Raw genomic sequence first — 21,514 nt, 5'->3', positions numbered from 1 at the left:
TCTCGTGTTTTTATGGTTTTCGTAACCGTCTCAAAAAACGTAGAGTGGTACGTCAGGTAAAGCTTGCACAGCAGGAGGTGTGGAACAGGGCTATTCAGGGCAGAAACTATGTGTGAAACTTGCGTGTGCTTTTCAGTACCTATCATGGACGCACGTGTCAGTGTGTGTGTGCTTGCGTGAGAAACATGGTTTTCCATATACGAGGCGCTGACCTCGCTCACAGGGCGTAGCGTGCTAATGTACAACCACAACGTGGTCAAAGCAGGTCGCTAAAGGGACAGACTGCGGGGAGACTGCACCGTGGGTGTCCCAGTTCCCGCCCAAGATGCGCTCATTTGTAAATGAGGTGCTGACCTTGCTCTGAGTTCATCCTGTGCGTGTGTGTGTGTGTGTGTGTGTGTGTGTGCGTGTGTGTGTGTGTCTCCTCAGGGTGTCCCTGTTCCTGTCCAAGATGCGCTCGTTTGCACGTAGCCCCACGGTTGTCTCCTACTACAGCGAGGAGGACCTGGAGGAGATCCTCACCCGTGCCCACGAGCTCATCAACCTGCTCAAGCTGCCCAGCGTGGCCCAGTTTGTCCTGGCGCCCTCTGCCCGAGGGGACAGCCCCCGCTGGCACCGCGACACCAACGCCTCCCTGCCGCTCTCCATGAGGACCATCAGCAGTCTGCTGCACAAACACAGCAGCTTCCAGCACTGCTGAGCGTAGCGCGCTAATGTACAACCTCACCCAACACTGCTGAGTGTAGCGCGCTAACGTAAAATCTCATCCAGCACTGCTGAGTGTAGCACGCTAATGTACAACCTCATCCAGCACTGCTGAGTGTAGCGCGCTAATGTACAACCTCACCCAGCACTGCTGAGCGTAGCGCGCTAACGTACAACCTCACCCAGCACTGCTGAATGTAGCGCGCTAATGTACAACCTCACCCAGCACTGCTGAGCGTAGCGCACTAATGTACAACCTCATCCAGCACTGCTGAGCGTAGCATGCTAATGTACAACCTCATCCAGCACTGCTGAGCGTAGCGCGCTAATGTACAACCTCTCCCAGCACTGCTGAGCGTAGCGCGCTAATGTACAACCTCACCCAGCACTGCTGAGCGTAGCGCGCTAATGTACAACCTCACTTTGTTCTGGTCAAACCAGATTGCTATAGGGAGGACAGATTGTGGGAAATTGCACAATGCTGTAGCGAAGCATTTATCCATGACTACATTTGGGTGCATTTACTGCTGGAGGCTGATAGCTTATGCAGGATAAATGCTTTGTGATTTATGATTCAAGACCTGAATCATCAAGATTTTGGGATAAATCAATATTTAAGGTTGTCGAATGAGATTTCCTATATTTGATCATTTGTTTTCTTGTGTGGGGAGAAATATTGACAGTTTCAGCCACGGTGGGGTTTACGAGTCAAGACACATTTTGAAGAAAATCACTGGATTCAGTTGAATGGAAAATGTAATAAGATGCCTTATCACACGTTCAGGTCCTTTTTTTTTACATTCTTGTACTGATCTGTCATTTCTCGAAAGTTAAGAAATAGAAAGCAATAAAAAGGTGCATTATTTCAGTGGTTGGACAGAAGTCATTAGTGGCAATCGAATTGTGGATGTATCAAAACATTCCTGATGTAGCATTATGGCCACATGTCAGGTTTTCTGATCACAGAGTAAAATTTTGTAAGGTTTTCAAACTGTGACCAGTGGAATATTTGTAGGTCTGTTCAGTTTCAGTCATTTGTCTCCACCTGCGGAGTCATAATATATGTGTTCATCTTGGTGTAATTAAAGATCTTTTCTATGTACAGTACTAACAAGAATAAATTCTCAAACATGAATTTGAAAAAAGTCATTTTTTATTTTGAGGACAATTACAATAATTCTGGCAATTTAAGTATGTAGAAATTAATGGGTGTCAGTATTACTTTGAAATGACAAAAAGAATATAGCAAATTTGACATGAAAGGAGGATCTTAGAGCACACCACTGATTCAAAAGATTAAGATTGCAAACAGTGCCTATAAAATATAGCCATCACTGTAAAATTGGTTAGAATTTGAAATTCTCACACACACAGTAGATGACAGCAGCTATGCATCAAATGCATTATTCTCTCAAATCGCCACAGGACAAAAGTCACCAACTTAAAGAAACCTCCATTGGCCGGTATACTCAAATCTGGCCCCCAAGGCGTCGTACTGCTGGTTTTCTTTTCCGCCTGGAAGTTAACAGATTGATGAATGCCACTGCTTGGCCAGAGATTTCTCTCACCTGGTGTTCCAGCTTTAAATCAGACCTGGTTAGAGGGGCAGAATGAAAACCAGCAGTGCTAATGGGGTCGTCAGCCAGATGTGAGTATCCCTGTCCAGAGAGATGACTGAGTATTCACAGCTGAGGTTATTTTCAATAGAAGCTAATGAGCACTTAATTTTCTTCCACACCTGAACCAACAGTAGTTGCGTTCCACTAGTACATCAAAGCAAATGCACATAACCCGTGGGCACATAACAGAAAATAACCTGCGATTGGAACAATTCTCACATGATGTAATCAGTGAACTATCTTTGATTAGTCACAGGTGAGAATTCAGCCAACGTGGGGGTTAGGTTTTCTGTAAAGTACAAGGCTTCCTGCTAGACTGCGGTCCATATGTAGATCAAGTTTTCCATGGTTAAAAAAAAAAAGTTAGTGTTCCACTAGGCAATACGCATATAATTTGAAACCGGTATTTTTAAAGTGAGAGCACATCCTACAACAGAAATTACTGCTACTGAACAACCTTACAGAAAGAGCAACACAAGTGGTCTAACCCATACATGAGTGGTTTCCTTCTAATTTAGGAATTAAGGGGTGTGCTTTCAGAATAAAACTCCTGTTAGTGGTATGTTGACCATATAATTTAACTATGTGCGCAATATTGCAACTTATTCTGAGAGGCTAAAATAAAATGTTTGCTAAGCTTCCAGTGCTGGGGTTCTCAGTTATTTTCCTGAGGGCTGTAGGGTCTGCTGGTGTTTGTTGTTACTCAGAACTTAATTGCAAAATAACCCCAATTCTACATGATGGTAGTGCAGCAATTAAATATTTTATAGCAGAAAAAACCCTGATTGAAAATGCAGTCAACACAACATCATGAGATGCTTTTTGTATTGCAGTGGCACAGGGGAGGTTTGTCCTGAGTAAAATCAGTCCTTTTGGCCCACAGGAATGTAAACAGTGCCAAGACATTGAGTACCTGAGAATTGCATAGCTTTGGAATGTCCTTGAGTTCTAGAACTACTCCACTAGTTATGGCATCCACACATTTTTGAGAAATGACATTATCACATTGTACGTATTGGGAATCGAATGATGTGGAGATGAGAAAACACTTAAATTGGATGCAGTAGTATCACTGGGTAACTTTAAATCCCTTGTTCCTAATACTGTATTGTGAACATTTATTGTATTTTGTTGCTGCTGTCTTGGCCAGTTAAAAATACATTATTGTAATCTGCCCTGAAATCCTAAACAAGGGAAACTCAAATCAGCCTCTCGAGGCCAGTATTGCTGCTGTAATGAGTAATTCATGAGTCATTCAGTGTCCCAGGTCTAAATTGGTCTGATTGGAGGGGAAGAATGAAAGCCAGCAGTGCTATTTGCCTCGAGTGCAGGAGCCGATTATTCCTGCCTGACAGCAGTCATTTCTGTGACACGAATAAAACATCGCCCAGAGAGTTTGAACTTTCAATCATAAATATTGAGACACATGTGGAATAAAACACAACACATGGTTATGCACTAATTTTGCTGAATGTAACATCTCTCAGTGCTCAAGACTCCTGTGTAACTTAATATACAGACATAACTCATTAATGAGACATAACTCGTTAATTTTAATGTCTGTTTGCACTTAACAGCATGTCTGTTGTTCCTCTTTGTTTGCATACTCATATTTCCTTGAATGGAAACTGTTCCTGTGAAATAGACCTTACTCTGGTAAGATAAGCAGCAACGGATACAAACGTTTGATTTTTTGTTTCCACATGAAAGTTGGGGAACACACTGTTCAAATAATATGAGTAATGCTCAAGTTTTGGTGAAATTTGGTTTCCTATTTGTTTCTGTACACAGGAAACACAACCGCACTTCAGGGCAGTGACAGTTGTGGTTTAAGGCATAAGAAAATAAAAACAAATAAAATGAACCCTCTTAAAGATCTAAATGACCCTCTCCTATTTAAACGGTATAATTCAAATATTTTAAATAGTGAACAGAATGGGTTATTGGAATGTTCACCAGGAAATTGTACTTCTGTGAGTGGGTTCAAACTTATAAACCTACTGTTTGAAATATGGCTACATTTACACTATTAACAGTGCTGCTTGGCTAATGAAACTCATTTGTGAAAGCCACAGGCATCCAAAATTAATCAGTCCCATTTTCGGCCATCCAGGCACTGCTAACACTTTCTCACACCGAATATTATGAATTTGGGAGAATATTGCGTAGGGATTTCTAGGGAACGTATTACTTTGAAGATTTGTTTTCATACAGTTCCCAGTATTTGGCAACAAAGTGATGAACAAGTTAGTGTTTTGACCAAATCTTACTTTTAAACACTGCTGAAACTTACTTATAAAAGTTATGAAATTGACCTTTTCCATACTGAAAAATAAGAACAGTGTTTCTTCACAAATATCCATGCTCTATTGATTCTGAAGCATTTGCAAAGGTTTCTTGTGAAGAAATCTGAAATGGAACCAAACTCTCCTGGGGAAGGGCGATGGCCTGGCTTGTCACCTGAAGGTCTTCACCTGGCCGGGCCCCGGCGTGTACAGGTACCTCCAGATGGCGTAGTAGTGGGTGCCAGCTCCCATGGCAACGAAGAGGTGCCAGATGGCGTGAGCGAACGGGATGAGACCGTCGCTTTTAAAGAAAACCGTGCCAAGGCTGTAAAACGCTCCGCCCACCGCCAGCTCAAACAGGCCATCTCTGTCGTGCTGGAATGCAGGAGTAACACTTGCGTTTAGGAACTTTAACAGTCACACATTTCCATTTGTAGCATCCTTACACTGTTACCATGGAGCCTGGTTTATTTCCAGGAGAAGCCAATCTAAGTGAAGAAATTAGCCATTTAAACATTTTATCAGCAGATGCACAGTTAAAAACAACACATGCTGGTCATTCTCAGAAATTGAGTTACCCATTCGTGATCTATAGTACCCAAGAGCTTGACTCATCTCCTAGACTAATAACTATAGCTCCTCATTTATAGTAGTTAAACAACTAGATTCCTCTGTCAGACTAACTAAAGCTCCAGGTCTTAAGTCATTCAGCAGCTGGAGTCATCTCTCAGACAAACAACTGCATCTGCCAAAAATACTGGAATCCTGAAGTATCCTTTTGATACCGGGGGGGAAAAAAGCAAATATCTTACCATTGATAGAATTACAAATGCAGGAACGGCTGCCATAGCTGTGTAGAATATAAGCTCTATGATCTTATACCTGAGGGTCAACAAAGAAATCCTGTTTATTAGAAACCCAGGCTAGCATTTCACACATTCTCAGACAGTGCTTTGCTTTGGGTCCAGTCATCTGTATGTATTATTAACTACGGTCTGGCGGCTTCACTTTCACTGCGCTCAGAAGTCATTAAAGCAAAATCAACACAACTACCCTGCAAAACAAGGCCACTTCAAAACAAATACATCACTGGAATTATACACTACTTATGTATTCAGAAAAGCACTACAGTAATCCTGATCCTTTTTTCAAGTGAATTTGAAAGAAATGTTTGTTAATAGGAACTGGATTTCATTTTGGGATAATGCTAAAGCTATAGTTGTGTAAAAGTAAGCTACTGTATCTGTATAGTGGTATTTTTGTTACAATACAAAGTGTTGTTTGTTAGGTTAACATTTTGTTAGTGATTACAAATGAGCCTTCTGTGCTTTATTGTGATGTCACACTGTTTTATTCCTGAGACTACCACCGATCAAGATGAAGGTGGACGAGACCTCCAAGCATCTTGATAAATGCTTAACTCTCTTCCTGTCATTACAGGTGTACAATAAAAAGTCCTCAGAGCGGAAACCCATTAGTGAGAGCTCTGCAGAAGATGCCCTGGAGGGGAAGAGAGACATAGGAGTCCCGGCCGGTGCTGTCTGCCCAGCCCAAAACATGGATGGACATCTAACCGCAGCGCTCCGTGACAGGTTGGTGCTTACCTCTCGTGAAAGAGGAACACGTACACGGTGCCCACGCACGCCATGATCCACACCATCCAGCGCATGTGCCAGGCCCACGGGCCCAGCTCTCTCAGGTTGAGCCTGGGGAAACAGAGAGAGGCCGCCATGCAGGGGCAGAAACGCCACAGCTAGACACAATGCACTGCGAGAGGAGAACAGCGTGCCCAGTTGCTGGGGTGTTCTAAATATCCGGCCACATTTTAAAATTGAACATGAGCTGAGCTGGGCTGAGAGGGAACCTAATCTATTCAGTCCAGTTCGGCGCCATCTTGGGGAGAGCTAGACGGGAATTCTCAGTGGTACGTTCATAAATAACATTTTTTATATAAAAACGTGAGGCTCGTATTTAGATGTCATCACAATTGCATTTTAGGGTGGGGTCTATAAAGGTTACAACACTTGGCTTAGGAGGGCAGTATACCCAATCTTAGCTTTAACTTTATAGGGTTTTTAACCCTATAAGCTTTGAAGAATGCAATTTCCAATCGTCTGGAGAATAAGGGTGCACATGCAGCCTGCACTCACCAGGGGGCATAGGAGGCCGCGATAAAGAAGTAGATGGCTATCCTGTCGCACATGTGGACGCGTTGCTCTACGGTCCTGTCAGGACAAGAAGTAAAATATGTGGCTTCAAGACTCAAGCTTCACATGCCGGCTTCTCCAGCGTCCCGCTGTCCTGTTTACCGGCCGTTTGAAACCATAGAAACCCCCTGAACCAGTCACTGACACAGCGCAGTTTACGTACTTTCATTCCTTTCATAAAACAGCTGACAGAAAACATTGACCAGACACTCAAGATAAACATTATTGTAGGAAGGAAGTTTCGTGCCCCATGTCCATTTCCCAAGCCAGGAGCTGCTATGGGAGAATCTATATTTAAATTTCTCTAGTAAATAGAGCTCCTGCGCAGCCAGTGGAATGTTGCGCCTTTGGAAAGCAGGACATTTAAAAATCTGTGTTTTACACTAATTCACTTGCATTCTGATAAAAATAACACATTTTCCCATAATATGCTAACTCCCATTAATAATATAATAAATGCATGTCGTTCAAAATTTTATGACACTTGTAACACTCACCTGTGTGGCATCTCGTTTTCGACCTTTCATTCAAATTAAGCGCTTTTTCTTTGAATCTCGTAACGCTACCAACAGCTGTACAAATACTACCACCAACAAACAACACAATATGTTGTTTATTGGTGCAATATCTATGCACAACCATTTCAATGCAAAATATCTGTCAAGCAAAAGCCCTCGGGTTTGTTTAGGCTGTTTATCTTTTAACAGGTTCTTGCTAACGGGTTTGATAGATTTTTCCGATTACTTGCTGCCACCGTTTGGATGTTTTAAAGATCAGCTCGGTGCTTCGGTATTCATGTTAATTCTGTGTGGAAAACTTTATTTGCTAACACGGCACATGGAGCTATGAAACAAACATGTCTCAACAACGATCTTCGATGCGCAGTCAAAACCAGCAGCAGGGATGGAACATGTAATAACAAGCCCAGATAAGCTAAAGATACCATCACATAAAGGGACTTGCTGGGGCAGAATGAGTGACTTGTTTTGCGTTCCTGTGGCAGGTCTATATCCAAATAAATGCCCGGAAAAAGGTTTGGGTTGCACAAGAATTTATGGAGCAGCTGTTTAAAGGTCATTGACCTGGGTGACAATATTCCCTAGCAGGTCTTTTTAAAATATCCAATTCATCACTTTTTGTTTTTTTTTTACTGTAATTAATTTCAGGCTCCAATAAGAGATTTTTACAATTACAATTCTACAAGCTCCATTACAATTCTAAGACCAATTTAAGAGAAAATTTCTAAGATCTCTTTTAAATAAAGAGTCTGACTATTGAGAAGATGCCTGTGTTTGTTCATACTGTGAGCATCCTAACTGGAAGCTTCAACTCTGTAAGGGTCAGTTCACTGTTAACTACGTATTATACCAGAAACCTGCTGATGAAGCAGGAAACAGACGTTACCTCCCCAATAGCAAAGGCAGGGAAGTTTACTCAGTTACCAAAAACCTAACACGGTTCAAGCCCACCTTCCAAACAGAAACCTCTTTCATCCCCCCTGAGTATGTTATTAGATTTTTGACCGTCTAAAGAGAATGGTGTTAAGTACAGTACAGTTTGCTATAAATATATTTAACACCATGCACAATATAAAATAAAATGAATGTGAGTATACTCAACTATGACAGGCAGCTCCCGAACCCCTGCAACTCATCTACATAATGACAGGCACAGGTTTCTGGTGTCTGCTTAGTGGAACATCAAAGCACTTTGTCCTAAATTCTGAGGTGGGTATTTAAGTGGGTCTTACCTATTTTTTTCTTCCTCAACATTTTTAATTTTAATTTCAGCGACAATACACTCAGAAAGGTTTGCAAGGCTTCTGAAATCATAATACCCATTTTTAATTAAGGTTAGAGCACATTGTGGCGAGATTGAACAGTGCAATTTAACGGTAATGCATTTTGTCCGTAAGTTCAATGAATTTAAACAAGCTACATTTTTTCCTCTTACATGACAGCATGTGTTTGATGGATTTAAAAATAGCTTCATTACATTATTTAAGGTTGCAAACAATATGGTTTGGAGTGAAAAAGGGCTGTAAATATAGCCAACTGGTAAATGTTTGCTAGTGTAATGTCACCAATTTTCCATAAAAATGGCCATTTTAGGACCAGTACCAACATTCTCTGATCAGTACATACTGTGTAATGTGAGTTTAAACCTCCCAGAATCAGATCCTCTCTAGGACCCAACAATTCTACTCATCTATCTGGAGAAAGAGCTGCAGACCTGCACATCTGCACAAAGGGTCAAGTTCTATTTAGACTGAAGCTGAATAAACAGGAAATTATGAATCGTTTCCCATTTATCTCTTTTAGATTTTTATGGAATCGAGTTTGTTACAGTCCAGAAATCACATCTGAAGAGGGAAAAGTTCCATGAGAATTTAGTTCCCAATTCCCAATAGACTTCTCCTTTATTTTTCTCCCCTGAAAAATACACAATTCAGTATACAGCTCCATACAGTACCCAATGGCATATGGCAAATTAACAGAGGAAAACAGTGTCGCTTTGACATATGGGCTTATATTTATTAATTTGGCAGATGCATAACTGCATGGTGTATTCTAAAGGATTGGTGAAGCGCAGAACAGGCATAGACATCATTTCTAACACTGAGTCAATGTATGAAACAATGCCACATTAACATGTATCAACGTGCTTTCACAAGTGCCCTTTCACAGAGTAACGCCTTCTTAAACAGGGCTCTGAATATCCGAGTTCCTGAGAGTGACATCACACAGCCTGTTTCTGTAAATGTTAGGAAAACCATTCCATCCTAATTTCAGACTTCCCAAACGGTGTGCTTCCTCAGTGCTTACTGGCAGGCATTTACATGCCACCCACACAGGTGTCCCATCTGATAAGGAGCAGCTTTAGCCTATGTGAAATGTGTACTCTAACTGAGCCTAAGGGAGGTGAGTGGGGTTGGCTCATAGATGTTCCCACTAACCAGGCATTCCATCAGTGGCCTGGTGCCAGGGTGATTCATTCCAACTGACTGTGTTTGCCTATAAATGAGGGGGAGGGGGCTTTTGTGTCTGCTGGGGCTCTCATTTCTGAGAGTCTTCATAAGTAAAAAAAAATGTCTGGCCCCAGCCCGAACAAGTGCCTGGTTCAGTTACACGTTATCACGCAGCCATAATGAAATTAGTTTCAAAGGACATTTGGGGTTGTTTTGCAGAGAACCACAGCTCTGGGAAAGTGCTTGATTGGGTAAACCAGAAGTGATAGTCCATCAGCCCAGTGAGAGTACACAACTGCCGTGTGCTTAGCAAATCCAAATAAATACTAAACTACAAGGCAGGTTTTGATGTACAAGTTAAACAGCATCTGTGGGAAATTTGAAGATAATCAGTGTACTGCCCTTTGATGTAATGGTGTCAATGTATAATTATAACACTTTGTAAAACTACTTTGCGACTGAATTCAGACCTCTGGTGAAGCTATCCAGATGGACTGTGTGGGACTCTGTCAGACTTTTTTTTTTTTTTAAACAAAAAATAAATTAAAAAATTTCGGACTCTGTGCTGCACTATAAAGGCAAGTGCTTGAACGTGTACAAACCGTGCTCATGAAGTAATAAACTACTGTGAAATATTTTTGAGCGTGTTGCCCAGTTGGCCTGTTTGAGAGCATTTTGTGGAATTCAGCACCCCAAGTCTTTTTTTGTTTCTCTAGCCAAGAAAATTTCTTACTATTTTTCTGTGTTAAATTCCCAACCATTTTTAGAATACATACCTGAGGTGGCTCTTTTTCCATGAGACAGTATGGAATACCGTGGACATGGTGAAAAGTCCAGACAGCCCAAAGCCGTAGATCCATGCCGTGATGGTCTCCCATTGGTCATCAGACAGGAAGTATAAGATGGAACTGCCAAGAATGCTGGGAATTATCCACAGCTGGCCAGAAACACAGCAAAGAGATTAAACAAGTCCCTGGCCTACCCATAAACTGGGCTTGGTTGGAGGCTATGATCAGAGTGAAATTTATTGTGGGAAGACTTTGTGTTGTTCAGATAAGAAAGACTACTTATAAAGAGCTATTCAGACCTGATCCTGGTGCAGTTCGATGTCATGAGTCACAACAAAGCCCTGAACCACCCTAATTGAACAATTTTCTTGATTTAACCAATGTAGCTTGCTGCTCTAGTTTTTGGTGCTTTGAAAGATGCAGAAAAATGTTGCACTCTTTACCCTAGGGGCCATGTTTGTGTTTGTTTGAGCTAAATATCGATCTGAGAGACGAAATTAATGAGATGGGCTCTCTCTGATCATTGCCTCCAACCAAGAGGAATCAATAGTCTGGGGGGGGGGGGGGGGGGAGTGGGCTGGGGACTGGGAGGATCACACAGCATTCGTACAGGGACAGAAAGAGAGAGCGATGGGCGTAGCAGCAGCCTGTGGGCCAGATTAAAGCCAAAGCTGTGTGTCAGATTCCCTCCTCCATCTGTCACACTTTCTCTCTGATCAAACGCTACGGGTCACACAGTCATAGTACTCAGACCATCGCTGATCTCTCCCTCTCCAGCTGCCAATATCAGATAACTATAGTTACTAAGCACTGTACGAACACCAAACGCACATGTACCGCATGTCCTGCGCGTAGCTACGCCATCACGTAGTGATGCTCATTTAACCGAAGCTATAAGTACTGGGATCGACAACACACTTGGGTCTATTTCTGATGGGCAGCTTGTGGACATCCTTACTCCTACAGCTAAGAGCGTCCTGTGACATTTTGTCTCAAAAGCTTTTTGAACTGTGCTCTCCTTGCATTCTCATGACGGATCCCTGTGATGCTCCTGTGTTTACATCATTAACACAACGCCTGGGGGTGTTTAACACCACCTCCACCCTGCTGTTAAGCTGGGCACGCCAGATGTGCTCCAGTAACTGGGCAGATTAGGCTGGGCTGGGTGTTATCAGAGCCAACATGACGACCTGCCACACACAAGCACAGCAATAAAATGGCTGGAAAGGAAAGATAACAGCTGTTAACTTTCAGAAACACACTGACATAACAAATGCCTCCATAACCAGTCATTGTAAAGCCAGCTCGTCACAAGAAACTTCTGTAAATATCTAAAATATCCTTCACAGCACACAAAACTGTCTCGGTCACACACACAAAAACCAAAATAATATCAAAAAGTGAACCACCATTTTATGATACAATATATGTAAAAAAAACTGTGGGTTAGTGCCCCTCCTTCCTTAGGCAACCTAACCTAGTTTTGGATAACAGTAAGCATGAAGCAGGGCTGCACAGTGAGACTGTTTTGGTAGAATTTGCTACAAAAATGATATTGTGCTAAAATAAATGTGCATGTACTATATCAAATAGCATCACTGTGCTACCAAATCTTTTGGTCAGTAGTACTTGTGCTGCCGTCAAGAAAAGTAATCATATAGCCATTTGAAGATTATAATTCTTGGAAAGTCAGCCTGTTCATCTCAGCCTAAAGCCTAAAATGCCTGAAACCTGTTAATATTTTGGGGGTGATGCAGTGACTGTATTATGTCGCCCATTTGAAGCCTGTAAAATGGACGACATACTAGAAACCCCTTTTTTTCTCCCTCAGCATGTTTCTGTTGTGATTTGGTGTCGGAGCACAATTTGTTCCCAGCCCTATGTGGTTCAGCAGATTGGGAGCTGGAGGGCTTGTGGATGTGAAGCGAAGCGACAAAACAAGGCCCGCCACTCACCGCGTGCGTCGCGCAGTTAGCCGCGTGCTCATACTCCGTGGGCTGGTATCGCTTGTCTGACGGAACTCTGCTGTTCATGAATCTAGAGGGGAAAAAAATACCATCTTCGCTAGTGATATTTTTACAGTTGTGAACAAGATCTAAAGAAATATTCAACTTTTATATCCCCAGAGAACTGAGTAATAGCACATTTCAATAATCGTTCACTGGGATAACACTTTACAATCCTTTATTTAATTCCATAACACATAATTGAAACACAGTATTCCTACTGTGTTTAGATTGTTATTCCATTGTGTTTTTCAAGGTTGTTCATAATTGGCTGTTGCAACCACGAGCAATATAGCCTGTTAGTATTTACAGCAAGGCATTCAGTGTTACCAGGGTGATCAATGTTACTTGAATTACATAGGGAGAACAAGCATATCATTACAGATGATTATACAATAACCTGTGATGTGGGCTAAAATACTGTGATAACCAGGGAGTTTGGATTGGTTCACTCCACATTTCTGTGACTTCTTGAGCATGTGAAAAACATTCAGAGTTTATTAACGCAGGGAAAATTGCACCCGGGAAACACCATGGCAGTTTTGCCTCTTGTCTTCATACCAAAATATCAAAATATAATCCTTCATTATCAAAACTTGTGTGTGTTATTTCATTTTCACTTAGTCCAATCTTTATTCTCGATTTCGTATTCACTCAGTTCGAGATTCCTTTAACTCAGTAGTTGATGTGGATCAGCTGCTGATCAGTGTCTTGGAAACTGGCTGTTAATTAGTCATTGAGAGCAGCTGTCTCTTGTCCAATCAAGGTGTGAAAAACCCTTGCTGTTGGATTTAAAAGAGGCAGGAAATGGCAGTTACAATCCTACCTGCTTTTGTTACACTCTTCTTAGCGGCAGCTAGAAACTTTTCTTTTTGGAATTCATCTGCGATTTCCTTTGGTTGTCAGACCAACGGAGCAGGATGAGCAGTAGTTTGAGTACAGGAAAGCCAAGCTACTTTCTGGGTGCTGTTTTTAATGCACCCCTGCTGAGTCATCTGTACTAGGGTGGTTTGCAGAGCTAGCCATGGGTATCCAGTGCAAGTCTATAAGGCTTGCCTAAATGACTACCTAGCCCTGCAGCCTTTATTTTATGGGTTCAACTCCAAAATTCTCCTGTCTTTTTTATAAATTACTTTTGTCATTTTTCTGGTGAATAGAGAATAAATTCTAAGTCATAAAGGGAAAGGGATAAACTATGAAGAAACATTTTAATATCTTTCTGAACATAAGAGGCATTTGTTCATTAATATATACTGAAGTGGCATTTGTTTGTGAATACAAAAAAGCGAAAAACTTTCCTTATTTTACGTGGTTGGAATTGGTGCTCAAATCCCTGAAAAACTACCGACACTAGCCGTGAACCAAAAAAAATCTTATTGCCAGAAACACTTGAGTCCCATCTGTGTGCAAAATTGGCCATTTCTCAACAAAAACTGACAAAAGTCTGTGAGCAAGCTAAACTATGCAATGCAACAGATTGGATAATACAATTATCCAATATGTAATTACAGGGAGCTCATTGTTAGGGTTCTTTTTAGCCAGGGATTGAAAGGATAATAGCTTAGAACCATATTTAAAACCTTTCGAGATTTCATATGGAATTCTTGTTTTAAGCTGAGGTTCAGAGCATGAGGCATGTAGAATTACATTTAACATTTTTGCCATAAGATGTTTGCTATAAACAAAGGATCTTTCTTTAAGTATTTAAAAGCATTTTATGTATTTACGATGAGCTTCTGAAAGCCCTTGTATATGGTTACTCCACTAAATCTCAATTCTAATCCATATCACATTGCTGCATTTTGCTGTGTTTTATGGCTCTTGGAAACAGCTGGGTACCATGACCTAATCCAGCATGGAAATGAAAGGTCTTTCATATCATGCCGATGTACTGGTGCTTGAGCAATGATGTTGCCGTAGCCATGCCAACAGAAGGCTTGGGGATTTTCTCATATTCTGATAAAAGCGGAAGCATTCCTATTTGTCCTATGACATACTTTTAATCATCAGAAAATCTGGACATCTCTTTACACAAATCCTGGCTTACATAAAGGGATCGAATGATTGGGTCTGGCACAAAATCCAGTTTTGTAAGCTGTTGCCCGTCGTTTCTAATACTGAATCATTTCAATCTCAGCCATTTCATGTTGAATTTATGGCAGCCAAATGAATGATGAATCCAATCAAGTGCCATAATTATGGGGCTTTTTGTCTTCAGTCTTGTCGTCAGCAACTGAAATGCACATTCAATTGGATTCAAGACAGGTGATTGAATTAGACAGTCAAGAACATTCTACTTTTCCACTTTTGGCCCTGAGAAACTTCTTGTTTGCTTCAACAGCATCTTTGGGGTCATTGCCCTGCTGGAACATGCATCCTAGAGAGTGTTCTTGATCTGTCTGACAGCTGAAATGAAAGCTTATGGTAGCCTGCCTTACTTGCATTGGCAGTGGTTTGGTCCTCATGTTGAGAGACAACAGCAAGGCGCCAAATACAAATTCCACACCCAGACTCAACTCTAGACCTTTTGTTATTTTTCTGGTGCATGAATTAAGGATGCAAAGACCCACACAGCTGGCCAAGAAATAGCTGAGCAGCCAACTGTCGACTTGCTTTTGCTCCTGTAAAATGTGGGGGACTATATAAAAACGGCTGTGATTCCAATATGAATCACCCAACATGGATGTTAACGGTTTTATTTAAAATCCTGAGCCAAAACAACAAAAACTGTCACTGTCCAAATATTTACATGCTGCACTGTAGGAACTTCTACTTGTGATTCTTGTGACAAGAAAAGCTGAACTGTCCAAATCTTTCCAATGAAACCTTCAATACAGATAATAATGGTGTAAATATTTGTTAATAAAGATTCTACATTTTAATCTAGGCTATTAGGGAATATGGTCAATCTAGTATGTAGGCTATGCTATTTCAAAAAGTCCATCCAAAACTATGGTGCCTCAAAAACAGTCACATTTGATATTAAAATGATTTTCACAGGGGTAAAAATAGATACAGAAAAAGACAGTCCAGGTGTCTAAGTGCAGCGTTAGCCATCTGTGTGTTATTTAAACATGCTAATAAAAACCAAGGAAATTCATGCAGAAGGAAAAGTTTAACCAAGTGAACAAAACTGGTAGTGCGTGTGAATTGTCACTGCTGTTGTGTTAGCCTACACTGTAGATGTTATAATTACATCATATTAACAATATTTAAACATACGAACAATAATGAAACAACACAGTTTAGGAAGAGCTCTACACAGGAAACAATGAACAATAAAATGTCTTTCAGCTGGAAATTAGCTAGCACACAAAGGCTCAGAGCAATGCTCAGATCTGCAGACACACTTTGTGGTATTTTACCAAATCTCTTACTAAAATTGCACACAGTTTGTTCATTAAGTAGGCAACATAAATATCATGTATGGAAGTCAATTAAAAGTAAATGCTTCAACTCACTATTTGTACACCTCATTGCCCAGTATAATCCTTGGTGACAAGAACTCACCCCATTTTCTTGACAGGGATAGTACACATAGAAAACGGAGGAGATCCACCTATCATCAGGTACATTGGTTACTATCATATAATCAATAGAACAATTCTGACAGTGATCAGTGGACATTTTCTGTCTATGCTTCCAGGCATCACAACTACTTTTTTTTTATTTTACTCTTTCTCCCCTCTGACACATTGGTTTAGTACGCACCTCAGTTTGTCTACAAGATATGTCAAGCTGAATGACAAGTCATCAACTGAAGCTCAACTTAGCTAAAACTTTTGAAGTAATTAAAAACCTTGGTGCTAGCCTATCGAGCATGTCTCTAGAGGGACAAAAGATCTTCAAAAGATCATCAGACCCTTTACACCTACTAGACCTCTGTTCTATAACCACTGGGCATCTGGTTTGTTTTTGGTTTTTACTCTCTTTTTGTGCATGTTTTTCAAATTGGACCAGTCATTTTTATGTGTAACGAAGGATATTTTGTGCACTTGAAAACGTTTCTGATGACCTGCTGGACAGGAGCATTTGGGTGTTTGTGGTCTAAAGCAAGAAATTACAGTTAACTGCCAAAATAAAGGAAACACTCGAGTACCACCTAAAAGTATGTTGAAAGCATGTGCCTCCACACAGGTGATTCCTGAGGTAAGCAGTTAACAAACCAGCATGCGCACAGTTGTGTATAAAAATGCTGGGCACGCCCTGTTGCCCTTTCTTTTGGCTACCATGGTGAGAACTTAGATTTTGAAAGAAGGGTGGTTGGTTGAGCATTTTTGGCAAAAATTTCAGTGATTAACATCAGGAGCGGCTAAGGTGATGTTGGCATGGTAGTCCGAGGGAAAGACTTCATCAACTAGAGGCGACTGTGGCCTGTGCATACTCATCGACTGTCGTGTCCATGGATTAGTTTGAGATGCAAGGCAAAACATACAAGCAACTCTGAATCCGTGGACTACAAATGTCAATCTAGGGTGCAATCAGTTTCATCAACAAATATTCCATCAAGAACTTTAGACAGGGACACTATGGCTGGCGTTTAGTTTATTTTTGCAGTTATCTGTATACTTCAAGTGACTCCAAAGCAGTTTGTGACAGAGAAGTTAAGTTTCCTGAGGCTATACATAACACATTCATGTTCATAGTGGTTATTTACAATTTTAAACGTGTACCAGTTTTAATACTGCTCCAGTACTTTTTCCCTTCAGCACAATCGAACTCAGGTTGCATGTGTGGTTTCAACTCAAAATAAGAAACATCATTTTTTGAAGAATAATCCAGTAATACACACACACACACACACATACACCTTCTGGAGGTGTGATGTCACTGTACAATCTGGAGTATCTCAATGTTGTTTTGGTATTAATTGAAAAGTGTATTTTCTTTATACTGCAAACCTCCAAATGCTGTTGCAGGACCGTGAAGCTGGCAGGCCATCAGAAACTTTGTAAATATCAAAAATATGTTTCATCATCAACAAACTGGCTGGGCACAATGAAAATGTACACTAAAACTGACATATTGAAAAACCCCAGAAAGTGAACTATCCCTTCAAGGTGGCTCTGGCTGCAGCAGAAAAGCTCTTTGAATGTGCTGGATCTGTTGAGTTTACCATGTCTTTTTTTGTTTTTGTTTTTGCAACTCATCATTATTTTTTCTTCATGAGACAAATTAACCGTTGTATCTCAATCCTGCCAACAAAAACCATTGAAAGAAAATCCCACAGTAACTTTAGAGCTTTAAAAGCAGTGAGCATGATTTGTTACAACTAAGATTTTTCAAATCCTCCAAATATATATTTTCAGCGTAATTATAAGGCCATTTGTGTTTTAGGCATTTGCATTGTAAATCATTTCCACAATAAGGGCTATGCAGATTGATGAAGCAGAATACAGCTTAATTTCAATATGCACATTTCCGACCTGTGCTCACACAAATATCGTGGTCAGTTGTCAGTGGAACAAGTCCTTCAAATGCAGGCTTTGGTGCCCTGGTAACCTCACACACTATATTGTGCATATGCCTGTCTCACTTAATACAATGGACCTCCCTCTTTGAAAAGCCACATATTAGTCAGTTGCTGTCAGCTTATCACCTGCCACAGTATCCAGACGTCCCCCGGCAGTACCACAGGGACTAATCACCTGCCACAGTATCCAGACGTCCCCCGGCAGTACCACAGGGACTAATCATCTGATCACAGTTTGCACTCACAGGGGCTCTTCCACTGCCCCTAGCCCTACCCCCAAACACACATACAGCTTTGTCACAACTACATCCCAATTGTCTTAGAGAGGGAGTTAATGTGATATGAATAAGAGGGAAATTACAATTGGGGAAGGGTGGTCGTTTAATTTTCTGAGGAACTGCAAGTAATACGGTCATATGTACTTTCCTGAACCCTTACCTAGAATTAGCCCTATCAAGCACAAACATCCACTCGAGCAGCATGCCAAAAAAAACAGGACTATCAAACTGTCAGAAGCTCACTGTGTCAGACTTAGCCTCTGTCCTGATATAACGGCACTAGAATATTCTTTTTTTTTTAATTTTAGAATAAACTTTTTCATAATGACAAAAAATTGACTGGAAAAAGTGAAGAATGCCTTACATGTTGAGCTGATAATATTATGTAAGATAAACCACTCTGCTCCTGTGACCAATAGACTCCTTTTGAGGGTTTAATTTTATGTCCAAATGTTCAGAATGCATGCGGGAGCTAGTGAAGTCTGATGCCTGGCTGTGTGACACAAAAGCTGACCACCCCATGACTGTAAATAAGCTTACTATTAAATGGAGAAATGCTTGAAGGACTGAACTGCTATAAGAGGATTTTTCCTTTACATTGTGACTAACTATATCTAACTATAAGACAATAAGCCTATGTATACTGAGGAATGAGCAGAAAGAAAAGAATGATGTTATGGAATAACCAATTGAAAAGAACGGTTTGTTAGCACACTGTCATATAGGCCTACTCTCAGTAGCCACCTGTTAACACTAAGGTGGTGTCCCTTAAAATGCATACATGTCAGCCTATATATTGAGACTTTCTTGTGTCGTTTCATATATGCTACAACGTGTGCAAGCAGAAAATAAACAGCCATAAGATGCATAACATGCAAAAATTTTATTTTAGTTTTCATATAATTCCTGCAAGAATTTTAAATTGCATGTGCTCTTTTTCTTAATGTGTTGAAGGCAGAACACAATGTTTATGAAAGAAGTGAGGGCGTTCCCCAAGTAGACTTCTATCTGATCAACAAACTCATTAATCTCTTCACAAACAAGCTGGAACACAAGGTTCCATCAAAGTATTCTACTTGCTATCTCTGAAATTCTGCCCCTCAGATAAACAAGTTAATCTTGCCCCCACAAAGTTCATGCCCAAGACTGAAGAAACCAAGGATTAAGTTTACCATGTATCACTTACAACCATAGGAAACATGGAAAGCCATTTTCTACCTATTTTTATTGTGTCCCTCTAATAACCCTACACTTTCACGTGATCCTTTTCTGCCTTTAATTGGATCGTTCAGCTTCTATCCATTTCTTCAAACATTTAGGGGGACATTCAATCTAACCATGATGGGGTTTTGTTCATAACTCTGAGAAATTCCTTTAGTTTCTTTTTTATATTCTTGCATAATATTGTTTGTTTTTCTGGTTGTTGAACTCAATACGATGTAAAGTAATTTAAAAAACAAGGGTGGCTAATACTTGCCTAAATCCCTACAGAGTGGTAATACAATTGATGATGCACCTTTGCATCTATATTTTTGCACTTGCCCCTGGAACACAGCTACGCAGCAGTAGTCAGTATCTTTCATACTACCTCTATAACAGTCTTCCACAGTGACGCTTGTGAGAAAAAAAGTAATAGGCTATTTTCAGACCCCCAGTAAACCCCTGAAGTATGCACATACTGCTGTATTTAAATCCATGGTAATAGCACAAATCTGTAAAACACAATGTACTGTATGCCATGACAAGTTTATAAGGCTTAATTTTCACTGTACTTCTTATGGCAAGTGAAAGGTGCTACGGAAATGATCAATACATCTCTTCATTTGTCACCAAGAGAATAAATATAGGCTACGAAATGCATTTAAAGAAGCATATGTCCTAAAATAAGATATTTTTGCAGATTGACAGAGATTTTTATGGGAAACTCAACTGAATCACTTGACTTCAGGGAAAGTTAAAAGTTTGGAAAGATCAAATTAGGCCTGTATCAGGATTTGTATACAACACAACATTTTATAGTGCAACAGAAAAGGTATCTTATTAAAGTGTAATATAAAGATACAGTAGGAGTTGTCGCACCTCCAGTGTCCATAAGTTTCCCAACAACAAACGCACACAAATGTTGCCCCATAGAGATTTCACGTTGATTGAGTTTTCTTAAGACGTGGCTGCTTGAGAACAAATCCCTTGGCAAATCCGACTTCAAACTAATAATATCTGTTTTTATAATTACATTTATAGCTCACATGCATTAGCAAAATCATGCAGAACCCTTCAAACGTTTCTATAAAAGGGAATAATCATTTTAATTAATAAAGCGTTGGGTATTGCAAGTAAACGACTAATTTTGAATTCTACGCCGTAAATCACAAATAAAAAATGAAAAAATAGATGGAATGAACTACGTGAACTAAGGTCAAAATTCAAAGAATTTTGTGAAAATTGCATCAGTCTCTATTCTCAAAATAATGATTTCACGTCTTTAGACTAATATTAACGAAAGGACTGATAAACACACCTTGATAAGAGCTGCTGTCGCCTATCTATTTACAGTAGAAGGCACGTCCACTCCACTCGTTATTTCTATGTCAACGTCCATAGCGTAGTTTATGCACAATTTTCACCAGATCAGACTCTCTCAACATTTATAGTGACTGCCACTCATAACTCGCTGAGCTTCATGTTTCACTCTTAACGATTTTGACACATTCCGAACATATTCGTGTTGGAGCTACATTGTATTATTAAATATGGTACGTAAAAGTATTATTTGTGTCAGTATTTTTCTCTAAATTAATCTACTCCGATAATATGCATACCACAAAGTATTACCTTCCATACTTTGTCTTCTTAAAGTCCATATCGTTGACGGAATTTGAACATTTTATCACATCTGTCCCAAAGTGTTGTTATGCTTCCCAACTCCGGATGTGCCCGCTACAATAAGTAAAAGAGAGGCGATATACTGAGGAACTTCCACTTTGTGCGTCCAGTGCTGCTTGAAAATAAGAGAAAATATGAACGAAAACAGGTCCCAATGTACATACTACATGCCTCATTAATCCCCGATCCGTGACCCTGCTAGAATAAGCAAGGCAGGCATAGCTGTTGTAAATCCGCTCCCCAACGTTTGAGCCGACGATAGTGAACATTGTTTTCAAACTAAAGCCATCCTAGCGACGCGA

The 21,514-nt window shown here is 40.4% G+C and overlaps 2 protein-coding genes across 7 annotated transcripts in view; one reads left to right on the top strand and one right to left on the bottom strand.

Annotated features, from left to right (window-relative positions):
- Positions 1-1,836, top strand: part of ap5z1 (adaptor related protein complex 5 subunit zeta 1) — an 11,658-nt gene extending 9,822 nt beyond the window's left edge. For both annotated transcript variants that reach the window (XM_035397994.1, XM_035397995.1), the window contains one exon: positions 430-1,836. In XM_035397994.1, coding sequence (XP_035253885.1) covers positions 430-700 — 271 coding nt within the window. In that variant the 3' untranslated portion in view covers positions 701-1,836. The remainder of the gene's footprint in view (positions 1-429) is intronic.
- Positions 1,837-21,514, bottom strand: LOC118216636 (monocyte to macrophage differentiation factor 2-like). 5 transcript variants are annotated; one of them, XM_035397999.1, is made up of 8 exons: positions 21,384-21,514; positions 21,162-21,266; positions 12,528-12,609; positions 10,561-10,721; positions 6,760-6,834; positions 6,214-6,315; positions 5,422-5,491; positions 4,781-4,984 (listed from the first exon to the last, which is right to left on the bottom strand). In XM_035397999.1, exons 2-8 carry the CDS (start codon positions 21,188-21,190, stop codon positions 4,781-4,783), a joined length of 723 nt encoding a protein of 240 aa, XP_035253890.1. In that variant the 5' UTR covers positions 21,191-21,266; positions 21,384-21,514. The 5 variants fall into 5 exon arrangements, with proteins under 5 accessions (XP_035253889.1, XP_035253890.1, XP_035253891.1 ...); XM_035398000.1 differs by having other exon boundaries at positions 21,377-21,511; XM_035397998.1 differs by having other exon boundaries at positions 1,837-4,984; positions 21,162-21,498.

This window comes from Anguilla anguilla, chromosome 17 (assembly GCF_013347855.1).
Source record: "Anguilla anguilla isolate fAngAng1 chromosome 17, fAngAng1.pri, whole genome shotgun sequence".
In the NCBI taxonomy this organism is placed as follows: domain Eukaryota; kingdom Metazoa; phylum Chordata; class Actinopteri; order Anguilliformes; family Anguillidae; genus Anguilla; species Anguilla anguilla.
This window is presented reverse-complemented; position numbering and strand designations above follow the sequence as displayed.

What these genes read in the sequence shown, in the direction of transcription:
- LOC118216636 (XM_035397999.1), bottom strand. Translation starts at nt 21,190, where the DNA reads ATGGACTTTAAGAAGACAAAGTATGGAAG. An exon ending in GTGTTCCTCTTTCACGAGAG is followed by an intron (nt 5,492 to 6,213) that starts GTAAGCACCAAC and finishes GTTGACCCTCAG; the next exon opens with GTATAAGATCATAGAGCTTA. An exon ending in CATTTGTAATTCTATCAATG is followed by an intron (nt 4,985 to 5,421) that starts GTAAGATATTTG and finishes CCTGCATTCCAG; the next exon opens with CACGACAGAGATGGCCTGTT.